Raw genomic sequence first — 13,306 nt, 5'->3', positions numbered from 1 at the left:
TCTGCTGCATGCGGCTCAGTCAGTGCAGACTCTGCCTCCTTTAGCAGACAACCACGGCTATACTCCACTGCACTGGGCCTGCTACAATGGTAAAGATGGGCACCCGTTCTTTATAGAATTTAATACATATGAAATACACTCAAGAAATAAAAGTTAACTTTTTATGACAGGTCATGATACATGTGTGGAGGCTTTGCTGGAGCAAGAAGTTTTTCACAAGGCTGTGGGCAATGCATTCAGCCCTCTTCACTGTGCTGTGTAAGTGGTGGATGGTTGTCTCATGTTTTTTGTCTTTTTTTTTTTTTTATGCTTTTTTTTGTCATCTTTATTTACCTTTTGTATAGCATTCATGATAATGAAGGTGCGGCAGAGATGCTGATAGACACAATGGGCCCTACAATTGTAAATACCAAAGATGGAAAAGACAGGTATGTTTTAAATTATGGTTTTAACACATAAAATTATATTCTTTGTTAACATTGTTAACAAAATGATTGAGTGCCTAAATAACAAATGTTTTTTTGGCTGTAACCAGCGCAGGAAACAAATGTCAATACTATATTATGTATTGATATCTGACACATTTGTAAAGTATGTTGTATTTGGACACTCTGCAGGACGCCGTTACACGCTGCAGCCTTCACTGACCACGTGGAGTGTCTGCAGCTACTGCTGAGCCACAATGCTCAGGTCAACTGTGTGGATGCTGCTGGAAAAACCCCTCTGATGATGGCGGCTGAGAATGGACAGACCAATGCTGTTGGTATGAATGACTTTAATTTCATTACACACTGAATTATATACTGCAGCCATGACATACAACAAATGTCTTTTATTTTGTTTATTTTTGTTTTAGAGTTGCTTGTGAGTAGTGCAAAAGCAGATCTCACTTTGCAAGATGCTGCAAAGAACACAGCGCTCCATCTTGCTTGCAGTAAGGTATGAGCACGCTCCATTGTCTGTATTTGTTGTTGAATATTTGTTTTGTGACTTTTTACTCTACATTTTTCCAGGGACATGAAACTAGTGCCTTGTTAATATTGGAAAAGATTACAGATAGAAACCTGATCAACGCCACTAACTCTGCCTTACAGACGTATGCATTTGTGTTTTAAACTTAGAGAATCATTGTGATTGTCATACTAGGTTATTATATTGACTGGCTTCTGCTTTTATTTCTAGGCCATTACATGTGGCTGCAAGAAATGGTCTAACTGTAGTGGTACAAGAGCTGCTTGCAAAGGGAGCCAGTGTACTTGCAGTTGATGAGAATGGTAAAGTCATAATAGCCTTTTCGTTCTAGTTTTGATGCTGGAATGTTGAAAAAAGAATTATATAATGTATCTGCTGCTTACATTTCAGGTTACACACCTGCCTTGGCCTGTGCCCCTAACAAAGATGTGGCAGACTGCCTCGCCCTCATTCTGGCCACCATGATGCCTGTGTCCCCCTGCGCCCCAGCGCCCATTCTTCCTTTTAGTGCCATTAATCACTACACCACCAGCCCCTCCAAGAGCGTCACCTTTGACAGCTTGCCTGTGCTGCGCAGCGAGCACACTTCCTACTGCAGCTTCAACAACATCAGCCACCATGATGGTTTTTTCAAGGACGAAGAGCTCAATGACTCAGATTCAGAGACTTACTGATGACCATAGAAACACAACTGTGTCTTAAAATTGCCCACCGCCAGCTTTGGAGGGCCGGGAAAGAAAGCCCCAACAGGAGCCTTAAGTGACCCCCCTTTTCAGAGGAGAGAGAACAAGTGAGAGTGCCACAGGCTGGCCCACACTCGTCCCGACCTCATCCAGCACCTACAATCCATTCAGCAAACCGGACCCAGAGGCTGTTGAACACAGGGACTCTGAGGGGCAAACTTGTGTCTGATAGCAGCAGATGAGGGCAATAACAGCTGGATATGGATGCTAGAACAGCTAAAGGACAGGGACCAAAAAGCATTTTAGCCCACATGTAATTGTGTGAATGAAAACTGAGTTTGTATTGAGCCCTGAGGGCCTAGAAGGATGCTGGTTTTGATTTTGAAAAGCTTGGCGTGTTAAAGATTATTAAGCGCTCACTACATGTATCATCTGATGCACTTGTCCTTCAGTTTTCCAACTCAAACAGGAGAAAAGTGTTTATTTTGGGTAAGGAATATTTTAATAAACCCATGTTCATGTCATCAACTTACTAAAACCACTGAATTAAAATTGCTGACACAAATGAATAAATATATCACCATCAGCGATGATTAAGTCAATAGACAACCTTGTGTACATTGACTTATCCACTATGCGATTTAGTCTGTAATAAATTATTTGTTTGTTTGGTTCCTATTTATGTGTTCATTTTGTGCCTTCACCATCATAAATAACACGGGGGTTTAGCGGCAGCTGTAAAACTACAGTGATAAACTGTATTGTGTAGTGTTGAAATTGCAAAAAGCACTGTTTCACTGCGGTATGAGGAGACACTGTATTGTAAACCAATGGTTGGAAGGCTTTTTCTTGTTCGAATTATAATTTTGCTCTTATTCTAGGTAATATTTGTTGACAAGTTTGATTGCTTTAATTTTACGATGACCACTCTTGATTTGAAATTCTGAGTTTCTTAAACAGTTTTAACTGGAAAAAAAAATGTACAAAATATCTGCTAGCTTCATTAGTATGGAAAAAAAATCTTTACCTGCAATTTGAGTGTTGAAAATTTGAAACTAGCATGTATATAGAAATTATGACTGTGAATTTAGAGATCCAATGAATTCTTTCATTACTGAGATTGATGTATATTTTATGAGTAATAAAGAAATGACTTATTTAATTATGTTTGATTTTTTATTTATTTTTTAACTCATCTGACTGAATCAAATGAAGCATAAACCGTGATAATATTATAGATCTATGGATTGGACTTACACAGCTTTCGTTTTCCCTTCCGATGCTTTTGATTGGCTTAAAACACGGAAGTAAACAACCCCCTCTTGCGGAATACTTTAACCTCACGTTATCACCAACTTGAAGTATTGAAACATTGCTTTCCCGCTGCCATTACGACAAAAACAATACACCGCTCACAAATGGACGAGTACATAACAGGAGCTCGGGTGCTCGCTGAGTCTTTAGTGGCTCAGGTAAGTTTGTGTCGATGAAACTGCGTTAAAGTTCATGCATAATAATCATTCGCTCGAAATAGTTCTAATTGCAACTACGTCTTTGTGCAGAAAGTGGAGTACATGTTCGGTGTGGTCGGTGTCCCGATTATCGAAGTGGCAATGGCTGCACAAGCTGTAGGAATCAAATATGTGGGAATGAGAAACGAGCAGGCGGTAAGACTAGTATTGCCTTTTGCACAGTGTTGTAACAGTGTTGTAACAGTGTTGTAACGTTTGCAGGCCTGTTATGCTGCATCTGCCATTGGATATCTGACTGGAAGGTGAGAAAGCCTCATTAGTAAAGTGATTGTAGTACAGTACAATGGGTACAGTCATAATAATCAGTAATAATCATAATAATAATCGTCAGATAACTAGGATAATCAGATGAACCCAATGAGTAGATCTAGTTGTTGGTGTGTGCATGCACAAAATAAGTCTCATCAACAAAGCACATTTGTTGGATTATCAATGGAATTTTAAAGGAACTGCAGGATTTGGAAGACAAAGTACAATGAATTTAATTGTATTTATTTGTTATTTCTTTGTCATCTCTAAAATGTTATTTAAAAATATTAACCAATCTGTTATTTTTGCTCTGGCCCAGCTGTTTTCTTTCTGTCAGTTTTTCACAATTATTTTTTTTTTCATTTTTTTCATTTTGCCACTTTATTTTGCTATTTTATTTGCATAATTTTCCTTGCATAGGTGTGAACAATCAGAAAGAAAGATAACAGATTACAGCTGTACATGACATTTCAATAAACTAATGTAGATTTCAGGTGTGCATTTAAGCTTGGCCACTGACGTTTTCTAATTGGTGCAGACCAGGGGCGTGTCTGGTGGTGTCTGGTCCTGGCCTCATTCATGCTCTGGGTGGAATGGCCAATGCCAACGAGAACTGTTGGTAAGACTTTTGAGCCCACATTCTGATGTAAAATCATTTCTTCCCTTCTAATGAATTCTGTTCGTGCTGCATCTGTTCAGGCCTGTGGTTGTAATTGGGGGCTCGTCTGATAGGAACCAGGAAACTACAGGGGCTTTTCAGGAATTTCCACAGGTAACAAACAATTCAGCAATGATCTTAAGACATATTATGCTTTTTTTGTGTATTTCTCAAATTATGTAGTTCATTCTTTTACATTTCGTTGTAAATGGCAATATTGATTTTAAACTGCTGAGCAGAGCTGAGAGCTTTTCCCTCGTAGCAAGCAGCACATTTTCATTTATTTGATCTTATTAATGGAAAATGGCTATGTATAGATCGATAGAGGGTAGATGAAAACAGAAATGTCCGAGCACTCAAGCCACGACAATGCAGGACAAATACAGAATTACTCAAACATGTATGAATAAATCAAAATACAACTCTCAGGAAAACTAATGATGAGGGAACACCATTGTAACATGGTTAAAAGCTCATAAAAATGGATTTGACGTAATATGTCCTGTTTCTGAGTTACATTAAAACATTTCTCTGTTATTAGGTGGAGTCATGTCGTCTTTATAGTAAGTTCTCTGCAAGACCCAGCAGTCTGGAAGTCATACCCTCTGTAATTGAGAAGGTCTGTGTTTTTGTTTGTTTGTATTTGTTATAAACTGACACATAGAATAACATCCTAGTCTTGTGCCTCTCAGGCAGTCCGGACTTCAGTGTATGGACGTCCGGGAGCTTGTTATGTGGATATAGCAGGTGACATGGTCAACACAAATGTGAAAAGGAGCAACGTCAGGTAACCGTATTTCCAACTCGTTTTCCAGAGTTACTTAAACTGAGATAAACAACAATCACATATTTATATTTGCAGAGTTGTATCCTGCTCTCCACCCCCTCCTATAAGTATGGCCACTAGGGGCGCCATTTCTGAAGCTCTATCTGTGTTGAAAGCATCTAAAAGACCGTTAATAATCATTGGAAAAGGTATAATTTAGATTTATAATAACTACAAACCATGAAAAAAGAGCACTGGAGGTATAAAGTAATTGTAAAAACAGAATCAGTTGTAGTCATCATGTTTCGACTCTCATCCATTCCTGCGGATCTAATCTGAGAACTCGGATATTTGTCCGCGTCCAGATGACTACAACTGAATCTTGTTCTACAATGGAACTACACCAACGTATTAAGTCATTGTTCCATAGGGGCGGCTTTTGCACGAGCTGAGACTGTTCTGAAGGAGTTTGTGGAAACAAGTGGTTTGCCTTTTCTGCCCACTCCAATGGGAAAAGGTGTTGTGCCCGATGACCACCCCAACTGTGTAGCAGCAGCCCGCTCAAGGTCTGTAAAGTTATTTATATTTTTGTTATTGATAAGTGAAACAAATCACATGTTTTTTTTTTCATCCAGGGCTCTTCTTCAGGCTGATGTTGTTCTTCTGCTTGGAGCCAGACTAAACTGGATTTTACACTTTGGTCAACCACCAAGATTTGATCCTAATGTCAAGATCATTCAGGTGTTTGGTGAAATAATAACCTTTGTATTGGTTAAATTTCATTCTACTGGTTAAACATGAATACATGTTTCTTGTTTTGTACAGGTTGACCTTTGTCCAGAAGAAATGGGGAACAATGTGAGGCCTGCAGTTGCTCTGTTGGGTGATATCACTGCTGTACTTTCTCAGGTAGGTTTAGGAACGTCTTTTAGCCTGTATAATATTTTAGCTAAAAAACTATCTGAAAAATTGAAAAAGGAAAGCATTTCATGAGGACTAAATTATGACAAATGTTTGAAATGTGAAACATTTTGAATGTGATTTAGAGCCCCAAACCAGACAAACTCAACATCCAAGATTAATATAATTCAAATAGTATAAAATAGATTTCATTGATTTAATGGATTTAAAGGTGAACTACGGTATATCATTGTTCTGGTATATGGTCCACTTCCTGTTATTGTTAGTTATTGTTTAGCCTGGAATGTTTGTTTATTTGGTCAGGACAGTTAATTAACTTAATTAAACTAATCTTATAAATAAGATAAGAGAACCTTAATTTGTCTCAAAATGGGGAAATTCAAGTGTTACAAGCAGCAGGACAATACAAATATGGAATCCAACAAAGATTAAATTACTAAAATATTTCTGCCAATATACCTTGAATAGATTTTGATTTTCAAAAGCTGTTTATTAATTCACACACACGTAGAGTAAAACTATAAGGCTACAAAACTACTAAGTAGACCTTTTTACCTGCCCAGGGTGTTATCATCCCACTTTGTATGTACACCCTGTGCTAATAATAAGAAAGCTGAGTGTTATTTACTGGACCGTCAGTGGCTTGCAATCCGCTCAAACAGAGGGCATTTTTATCCAGGCCAACATGAAAAATGTTCTCCCTCTGTTTTACTAAACAGTTGACTTAGCCACCATGGGACAGAACATTTTAGACAAAGCCTAAACTAATGTGAAGGATGCATTTAAAGCAGCCCTACATTGGTTCATCAGACCACTTATCTGTTCTGCTGATTCCTGCACACAAGCCTCTGCTGATCCAGGAAAAACCTAAGTGAGAGTGTGGACTGAGGGTGCAATAGGGGTTTTACACTGCAGGACTGTTTTGAAAGCACAGACTGGGGCCTGTTCAAAGAGGTTGCAACATACAATTATCAAATCAACATTGATGAGTTTGCCATGTTTGTGTCGGGCTACATCTGCACATGCATGGAGGATGTCAGTGTCATTAAGGATATTACTACACGAGCAAACAAAAAGTCCTGGATGACTAAGGATGTAAAACTAAAGCTCAGGACATGGAACTCTGGCTATGAAGTAGCATTGAGAACTGCCAGAGCAGATCTGAAAGACGCCATCTGTCTTGCTAAACATGCTCAAAGTCAAAAGTTCAGGATTTTTTCAATGACTCTTCAAACACCCGTAACATGCATGTGAAGTGTACTGGCTATTACAAACTATAAGATGAGGGCTCCTCCTGCGTGTATAATGCTGGACTTCTTCAGTGAAATTATTTTTTTTCCGGTTTAATGTACTAAACAGCAATGTTGCTGAGAAAACTGTGCCCCACAAGGATAACCTTGCATTTTGTCTTTCCCCTAATGATGTGTGAAGAGCCCTGGGAAAAGGAAATACCCGGAAGTCCTCAGGCCCCGACAACATACCAGGGAGGGCGCTCAAAGAATGTGCAGATCAGCTTATGTTCTCACAGACCATTTTTAACATCTCTCTGAACCAAGCCAAACCAAAAGTCCCATCCTGTTATAAGACTGTAACCATTATTCCTGGCTAAAATCACCTCACTCAACAACTCTCAGCCAGCTTCACTAACTCCCATCATTATGAAGTGTTTTGATTCCCTTCCTCGTTGGATCGAGTTTGCCAACTGAACAAACCGCTCCACCAAGAACACTATCTCTTCTGCTCAACACCTGAGCTTTTCACACCCGAAGGAGAACACTCATTTGCTATGCTTTTCCTGGACTTCAGTTCAGCTTTAAATACTATCATCCCACAACTTCTGGTGGGCGAACTGGGACCCCTAGGCTTCAGCACCCTCTATATAACTGGCTGTTAGACTTCCCCAGTGCCAGCCCACAGTCAATATGGCATATGACTGTGTCTCGTGGTCAGCTACAAACCACATGAAGTTTGCAGAGAACACAACAGTAGTGGGACTCACCAGGTACTATAATGAACACGCCTATAAAGAAGAGGTGGAGCAGACCTGATCACCTAAACAAAACACCCCTGCCCTGCTCCTCTTCTCATCAACAACACGGCTGTGGAGATGATTAGCTGCACCAAATCTCCGGGGATGATCATCACAGAAAAGCTCACCTGGTCTGTGAATACTGGGTCCTTGGCTCAGCAACGCCTGCACTCCCTGTGCTGATTGAAGAGAGCTCATATGCCTCCGCTCATCCTGACAACATTCTGACATTCTATAGGAGCACCAGGATCTTTACCAATTGCATCTTGGTTTGGGGCAGAGGCTGCACTGGCTTGAACTGGAAGCATGTGAGGAGTGTGGTAAGGACAGCAGAGAAGATCCTCTGGGCTTCCCTCCCCTCTGTTGCTCCATTCTTGTTATTGCTGCTGTCAAACAGAAAGATTATGTTTGGTTGTTTGTTTTAGCTTTTGTGCATCAGTTTTATGTACATGGTTTATAGAGCTCAATAGGTTTTAAATGATACTTTTGTTATCCTAACCCCACATATTTCAACACTTAAAGTTTCCACAAGCCACTTTGAGCAGCTGTTGCTGTGTGAATGAGAGCAAGAGGGATTGGGTTTCTTCTTATTACATGAACTGGGAGATTAATAGGACTTTAGTTCTTGGTACTGTAATGAAACATAAAAACAATACCCATTTTGGAAATAAATTACATTGGTTTTCCGTTCTCTTCAGTTGTTGCAGAGCCTAAAGAGCGATGGCTGGAAATATTCTCCTGATACGGAGTGGTGGAGCGCTCTCAATTCAAAGATTGCTGCCAATACCAAAATATCACAAGTAAGTTTGTATCTCTTCATTATCTTTATATACCGTATACCGTGAGAAGACGACAAGAACTCAACCAAAGTGATTTTTTGCTGTTGACGTTTTAGTCCCTGGCTCTTCAGTCAACATTGCCCATGAATTATTACACAGTTTTCCACCACATCTCTGAGCTTTTGCCACACGACTGCATCATTGTCAGTGAAGGTGCAAACACAATGGACATAGGACGCACCATGTTAAACAACTATCTACCCCGACACAGGCAAGGCTCCCAGATTTACTCATTTATATTTGTGTAATTTTTGACATAATTAACAACCTTTTTCCCTACACAATTTTGTTAATTCAAATCAATGTCCTCTAGGTTGGATGCTGGGACATTTGGAACAATGGGGGTAGGCCTTGGTTTTGCTATTGCAGCTGCTGTTGCTGAGAAAAGCAAGGTCAACGGACAGAGAGTCGTCTGTGTGGAAGGAGACAGTGCCTTTGGGTTTTCGGGAATGGAGGTGGAGACGATGTGCAGGTGGATTCACAGCTTGACTAAAAATAACTCTCCACCTCTTGCAGTATGTCATGCCTTGTATTTCAACAGGTATAAACTACCCATTATTATTATTGTGGTCAATAATAATGGCATATATAGTGGAATGGATCCTGAAACGTGGGAGGAAATGGCCAAACTTGGAGACTTGACCACTGTGTAAGTGATGGAAGCCACTTGATTTGGTCTTTATTGTTGTCTAGAAGTTGATAATGCCATACTTTCAGATGGAGGGCAGGGCTTACATAACTCTGTCTTAGAAAGAAGTGTCCACATTTTTTAAACATAGGACTGGGCAATTAATCAACTTTGAATAGAGATTGAAATGCAAATTGTCCGTGATCCGCTTGGGATCGAGAAAAGCATGTGGTTTGGAGCAGAGTTTAGATTTTGGAAAACAAATTTGACTATGTACAGGAAACTAATCTTCAAAGCCATTTCTATTGTCTATTAGGACGATATAAAATAAAATAAAACATTGAGATAAATCAATATGAGGGGGAAAACCCTGTTTTAACTAGTCCTTTAACTGAAAACAATGACGTCATTGGGGTTGAATAATGGCACCACATTCTGATACTACTGTGAACAAAAATTATGTAACATTTGTTTATAGCCGTGAACTCATTGAACTGTGTGCCAATTGTTATTTCATGTGGAAAGGAGCAGTAATCACAGATATATTAATAATAAACCAAGTTAACAAATCTGAAATCCTATCATCAAATTCTGACTTGTTCTCCAGCTCAGTTTAAAACTATAGACATATAAGAATGTTTTGATAGCACATGAACACAAGCTATTTTGTAACAGAGCCCCACCTGTCATGCTCCTACCTGAGGCGCGCTATGATGATGTCATGGCGGCCTTCGGAGGGCGTGGCTTCCTGATTCGGACTGTGGAGGAGCTGCGCCGTGCCTTAGAGCTGAGCCTGAGTGACTTGGAGAAGCCCTGCCTCCTGAACGTGCTAATTGACCCAGCATCGGACAGAAAGCAACAGGTGACATATTATAGCCTTATATAAAAGTAGCCTTATAAAGTAGCCTTATATTAGCTACTTTTTGTTCTGTTGTTATACTACCGGTATACATAAATCACAGATTAACAACAAAAAAGAAGCTTACTACTACTACTATATTAAATATGTTGATGCAGTCTATAGATTTAAATAACATGGGACAGAATGCAAAGTATGTTCCATTGCACCTTTAAAACATAGCACACAGTTGTTGCATTTACATTTAATGTTATTGGTCCAGAACATCTTGCAATTCTATGTAATGTCAAAACAAGTGCAGAGTAATATAGAAGATGAAATACTTGTGTTATTGTTTCTTGCTACAGTAATGTATACGGTCAAGGTAAACCACATCACAATCCCCCCACATAGTTTCAACCTGACCTTTCCATTTCAGGGACCCCATAATTAGAAACTATGGACCTCGTTGTTATGTTTAACGTATCCAAGTAACCACTCGCCAACTTGTTTTGAGGGTCTGTAAGAAACTGTATGCGTTCAGAACTAATAATATTTTTCTGTAGAATCAATAGGTAAAATGTGCAGGATCTAGTTCACAAATTTAAAGGAAAATAACATTAATGGAGGATGTATTTCTTTGTATTTTCAGGAATTTCCTTGGCTCACACGCGCCAACCTGTAGACCAAGACTTCTTTGCCAGTATTCCAATCCAATTTTCCAAAACACAGTTGCCTAATTCTTGAATAAATGTATTATTATTGATATATAGATTTGCAATTATGTAATAATAAATATATATTAAAAATACCTTTTTCCACAGTAATTGCCTTTTTGTGTTAAAAACAGGGCTATTAACATAGCAGACTAAAGGCCTGTATAGATATTTGACAAACACTGCTTGAAGTGCATTTGACAGGTTTCCATGTTTTTCTAGTGGTAAATATTTAAATAAAGTGGCAGTGGCACTGACCTCTATCTATGTCATCAATACGTCAAAATGCAGGGACTTTCTTTTCTCTCTTTTTTTTTTATTTTTAAAGTTGTCATATATTGTTATCCGTACAGTTAAACCTATTGTGTGAATTAGACAAGCTTCGGCCCTTGTTTACAGTTTGGTTGCTTGTATTAGTTATGGAATTACCATTAAGAAAAATGGTCAAACAAGGGAAAACCAGATAATGTGTTTTGTAAATTGTTATAGTAATTATAATCTTATAAACATATATTTATGTTAACTAGTAGTTAACTTAAAAAAAATATTAGAGCCTAACCTGTCTAATGCACTTAAAGTGACCTCTCCTCTAGACTTGAATTAATGCAGCCATTCAATTATGTAGGGCAGACTGAGCAATAAAAGTTGTCTGTGATTGCCTAAATGGACTTCACAATGCACATGGAAATGCATTAGGCTTTGAATTAATATTCTTTAAAAACAATGGTCTGGAAAAAACAGCACATATGGAGATTAGGTGCGTTATAAAAATGACTTATTGTAGTTTACGTTAAGCCTCTTCTCATGGGAGTGTAGTGGAAACAATAAGAATCCCCTGCAGTAGTAGAGTCTAATATTAGCACTTAGAGCAGCTGGCAGACTGTCCTCTGTAATTTTAGCACACACTGATGCGGAGGAAAGATTTAATGGGGCAGTGGTCGACATAGCCTCTTGTGAGGACGTAAAGGAGAGGGAGGAGGGAGAGGACAGTGGAGAGTGAAGGCAGCATGCAGCAGCGGCTCAGACTCAAACCAAGTCAGCCACCACTTGCAGCAGCATGGCTCTGCTTCCTCTGGGACTATCTCTGTTTCTGTGGTGCTTCTGTGGCCTGGTCCACTCCTCCTTTCTGGACAGCTTAAATTTCTTACCAGCAGGTAAGCATATTATCTCAATAAACTGCACTACAAACTATTGTTAATATACCACCAGACTTGACTGACTTTTTGACCAAGCTAAGCTTTCATTTGTATTTATACATCAAATACAAGTCTCTATTCATAGAATGAGCAGATCTCCTGAGAGGTTTTAGGTGTCAAGAAAATTTGCTTATGTGATTTGATCATTTGCACTGGTTTAACTGTTGCTTGTTTGGCCTTTGCATGTTCAATGTGAATATTTAAATCATGTAAACAACAAACTTGAACATAATCAGGTGCAACAACATTAATCGGATATATTTTTAGACTGCGCATACATGAATATACATACAAATCTAAGATCTATAGTCTATAGTTATTGTATGTGTGTATTTAATTAAATTAAATGCATTGCCTTGTTGCACAGCCCTAAGAGCGCAGGAGCTGCAGCTGCAGAAGAGGTTCAGTCCATGCTGTTTGCTGAGTCCACCTCCGCCCCCTCTGTTTCCACCGCCCCCTCCACTTTGGCGCCGCCATACTCGTGTGAGTCAGTCATGTGACCTTCTATTGTGGTGTATATGACAGTCGATTTGTCCTTGGGTAATGTCTCCCCCATGCCTATTTGACATGTCAAAGAGATCCACTTTTGCATCAAAAATATACGGTCATTTGTTCAATATTTTACCATGCACATGTTACATCCTCATTTACAATGACGACCTGGGCAAGAAGAAGCACAATGTCCACTTGAGAAACAAATATCCTCACAAACACATCAATCATTAAGAAATCATCAAGAAATAAAAGTGTGTTGTGTTAAAGCATGTGCAATGATCCTGTAAAATACACAAAGAGCATTATTTTAGAGGCGTTTTTGTTGTTCTTTAGTCAATAACTACAGACTGAAGGTGTTCAGAAGATAACTTTAGTCAATAACTACAGGCTGAAGGTGTTCAGAAGATAACTTTAGTCAATAAATACAGGCTGAAGGTGTTCAGAAGATAACTTTAGTCAATAACTACAGGCTGAAGGTGTTCAGAAGATGACTTTAGTCAATAACTACAGGCTGAAGGTGTTCAGAAGATAACTTTAGTCAATAACTACAGACTGAAGGTGTTCAGAAGATGACTTTAGTCAATAACTACAGACTGAAGGTGTTCAGAAGATAACTTTAGTCAATAACTACAGGCTGAAGGTGTTCAGAAGATAACTTTAGTCAATAACTACAGGCTGAAGGTGTTCAGAAGATGACTTTAGTCAATAACTACAGGCTGAAGGTGTTCAGAAGATAACTTTAGTCAATAACTACAGACTGAAGGTGTTCAGAAGATAACTTTAG

The 13,306-nt window shown here is 39.0% G+C and overlaps 2 protein-coding genes across 2 annotated transcripts; both read left to right on the top strand.

Moving 5' to 3' along the window:
• Positions 1–4: 4 nt before the first annotated feature.
• LOC140346042 (serine/threonine-protein phosphatase 6 regulatory ankyrin repeat subunit A-like) lies at positions 5–2,817 on the top strand (the record flags this gene model as incomplete). Its single annotated transcript, XM_072432298.1, has 8 exons — positions 5–89; positions 171–258; positions 345–428; positions 618–763; positions 857–939; positions 1,014–1,096; positions 1,183–1,274; positions 1,363–2,817. Coding segments are annotated over 8 exons (945 nt in total), but the record flags the coding sequence as incomplete, so codon positions are not given.
• Positions 2,818–3,011: 194 nt separating this feature from the next.
• Positions 3,012–10,911, top strand: LOC140346043 (2-hydroxyacyl-CoA lyase 1-like). The gene is made up of 17 exons (XM_072432300.1): positions 3,012–3,127; positions 3,218–3,322; positions 3,389–3,429; positions 3,975–4,055; positions 4,136–4,208; positions 4,636–4,713; positions 4,787–4,881; positions 4,957–5,069; positions 5,291–5,426; positions 5,496–5,601; positions 5,686–5,769; positions 8,509–8,610; positions 8,706–8,860; positions 8,963–9,121; positions 9,191–9,298; positions 9,953–10,139; positions 10,768–10,911. The coding sequence occupies exons 1-17, from the start codon at positions 3,074–3,076 to the stop codon at positions 10,798–10,800; spliced, it is 1,710 nt and encodes a 569-aa protein (XP_072288401.1). The 5' UTR covers positions 3,012–3,073; the 3' UTR covers positions 10,801–10,911.
• The last annotated feature ends 2,395 nt before the right edge of the window (positions 10,912–13,306 follow it).

Source organism: Eucyclogobius newberryi, unplaced genomic scaffold (genome assembly GCF_026437365.1).
Source record: "Eucyclogobius newberryi isolate DKJ021-1_F unplaced genomic scaffold, fEucNew1.0.hap1 SCAF_561, whole genome shotgun sequence".
NCBI classification, from domain to species: domain Eukaryota; kingdom Metazoa; phylum Chordata; class Actinopteri; order Gobiiformes; family Gobiidae; genus Eucyclogobius; species Eucyclogobius newberryi.
Note: the sequence above shows the minus strand (reverse complement) of the source record. Positions and strands in the feature narration are given on the sequence as shown.

Coding starts and splice junctions, on each gene's coding strand:
- LOC140346043 (XM_072432300.1), top strand. CDS start 3,074: ATGGACGAGTACATAACAGGAGCTCGGGTGCTCGCTGAGTCTTTAGTG. Junction 3,323..3,388: donor GAATGAGAAACGAGCAGGCG/GTAAGACTAGTA, acceptor TAACGTTTGCAG/GCCTGTTATGCTGCATCTGC. Junction 4,056..4,135: donor AATGCCAACGAGAACTGTTG/GTAAGACTTTTG, acceptor GCATCTGTTCAG/GCCTGTGGTTGTAATTGGGG.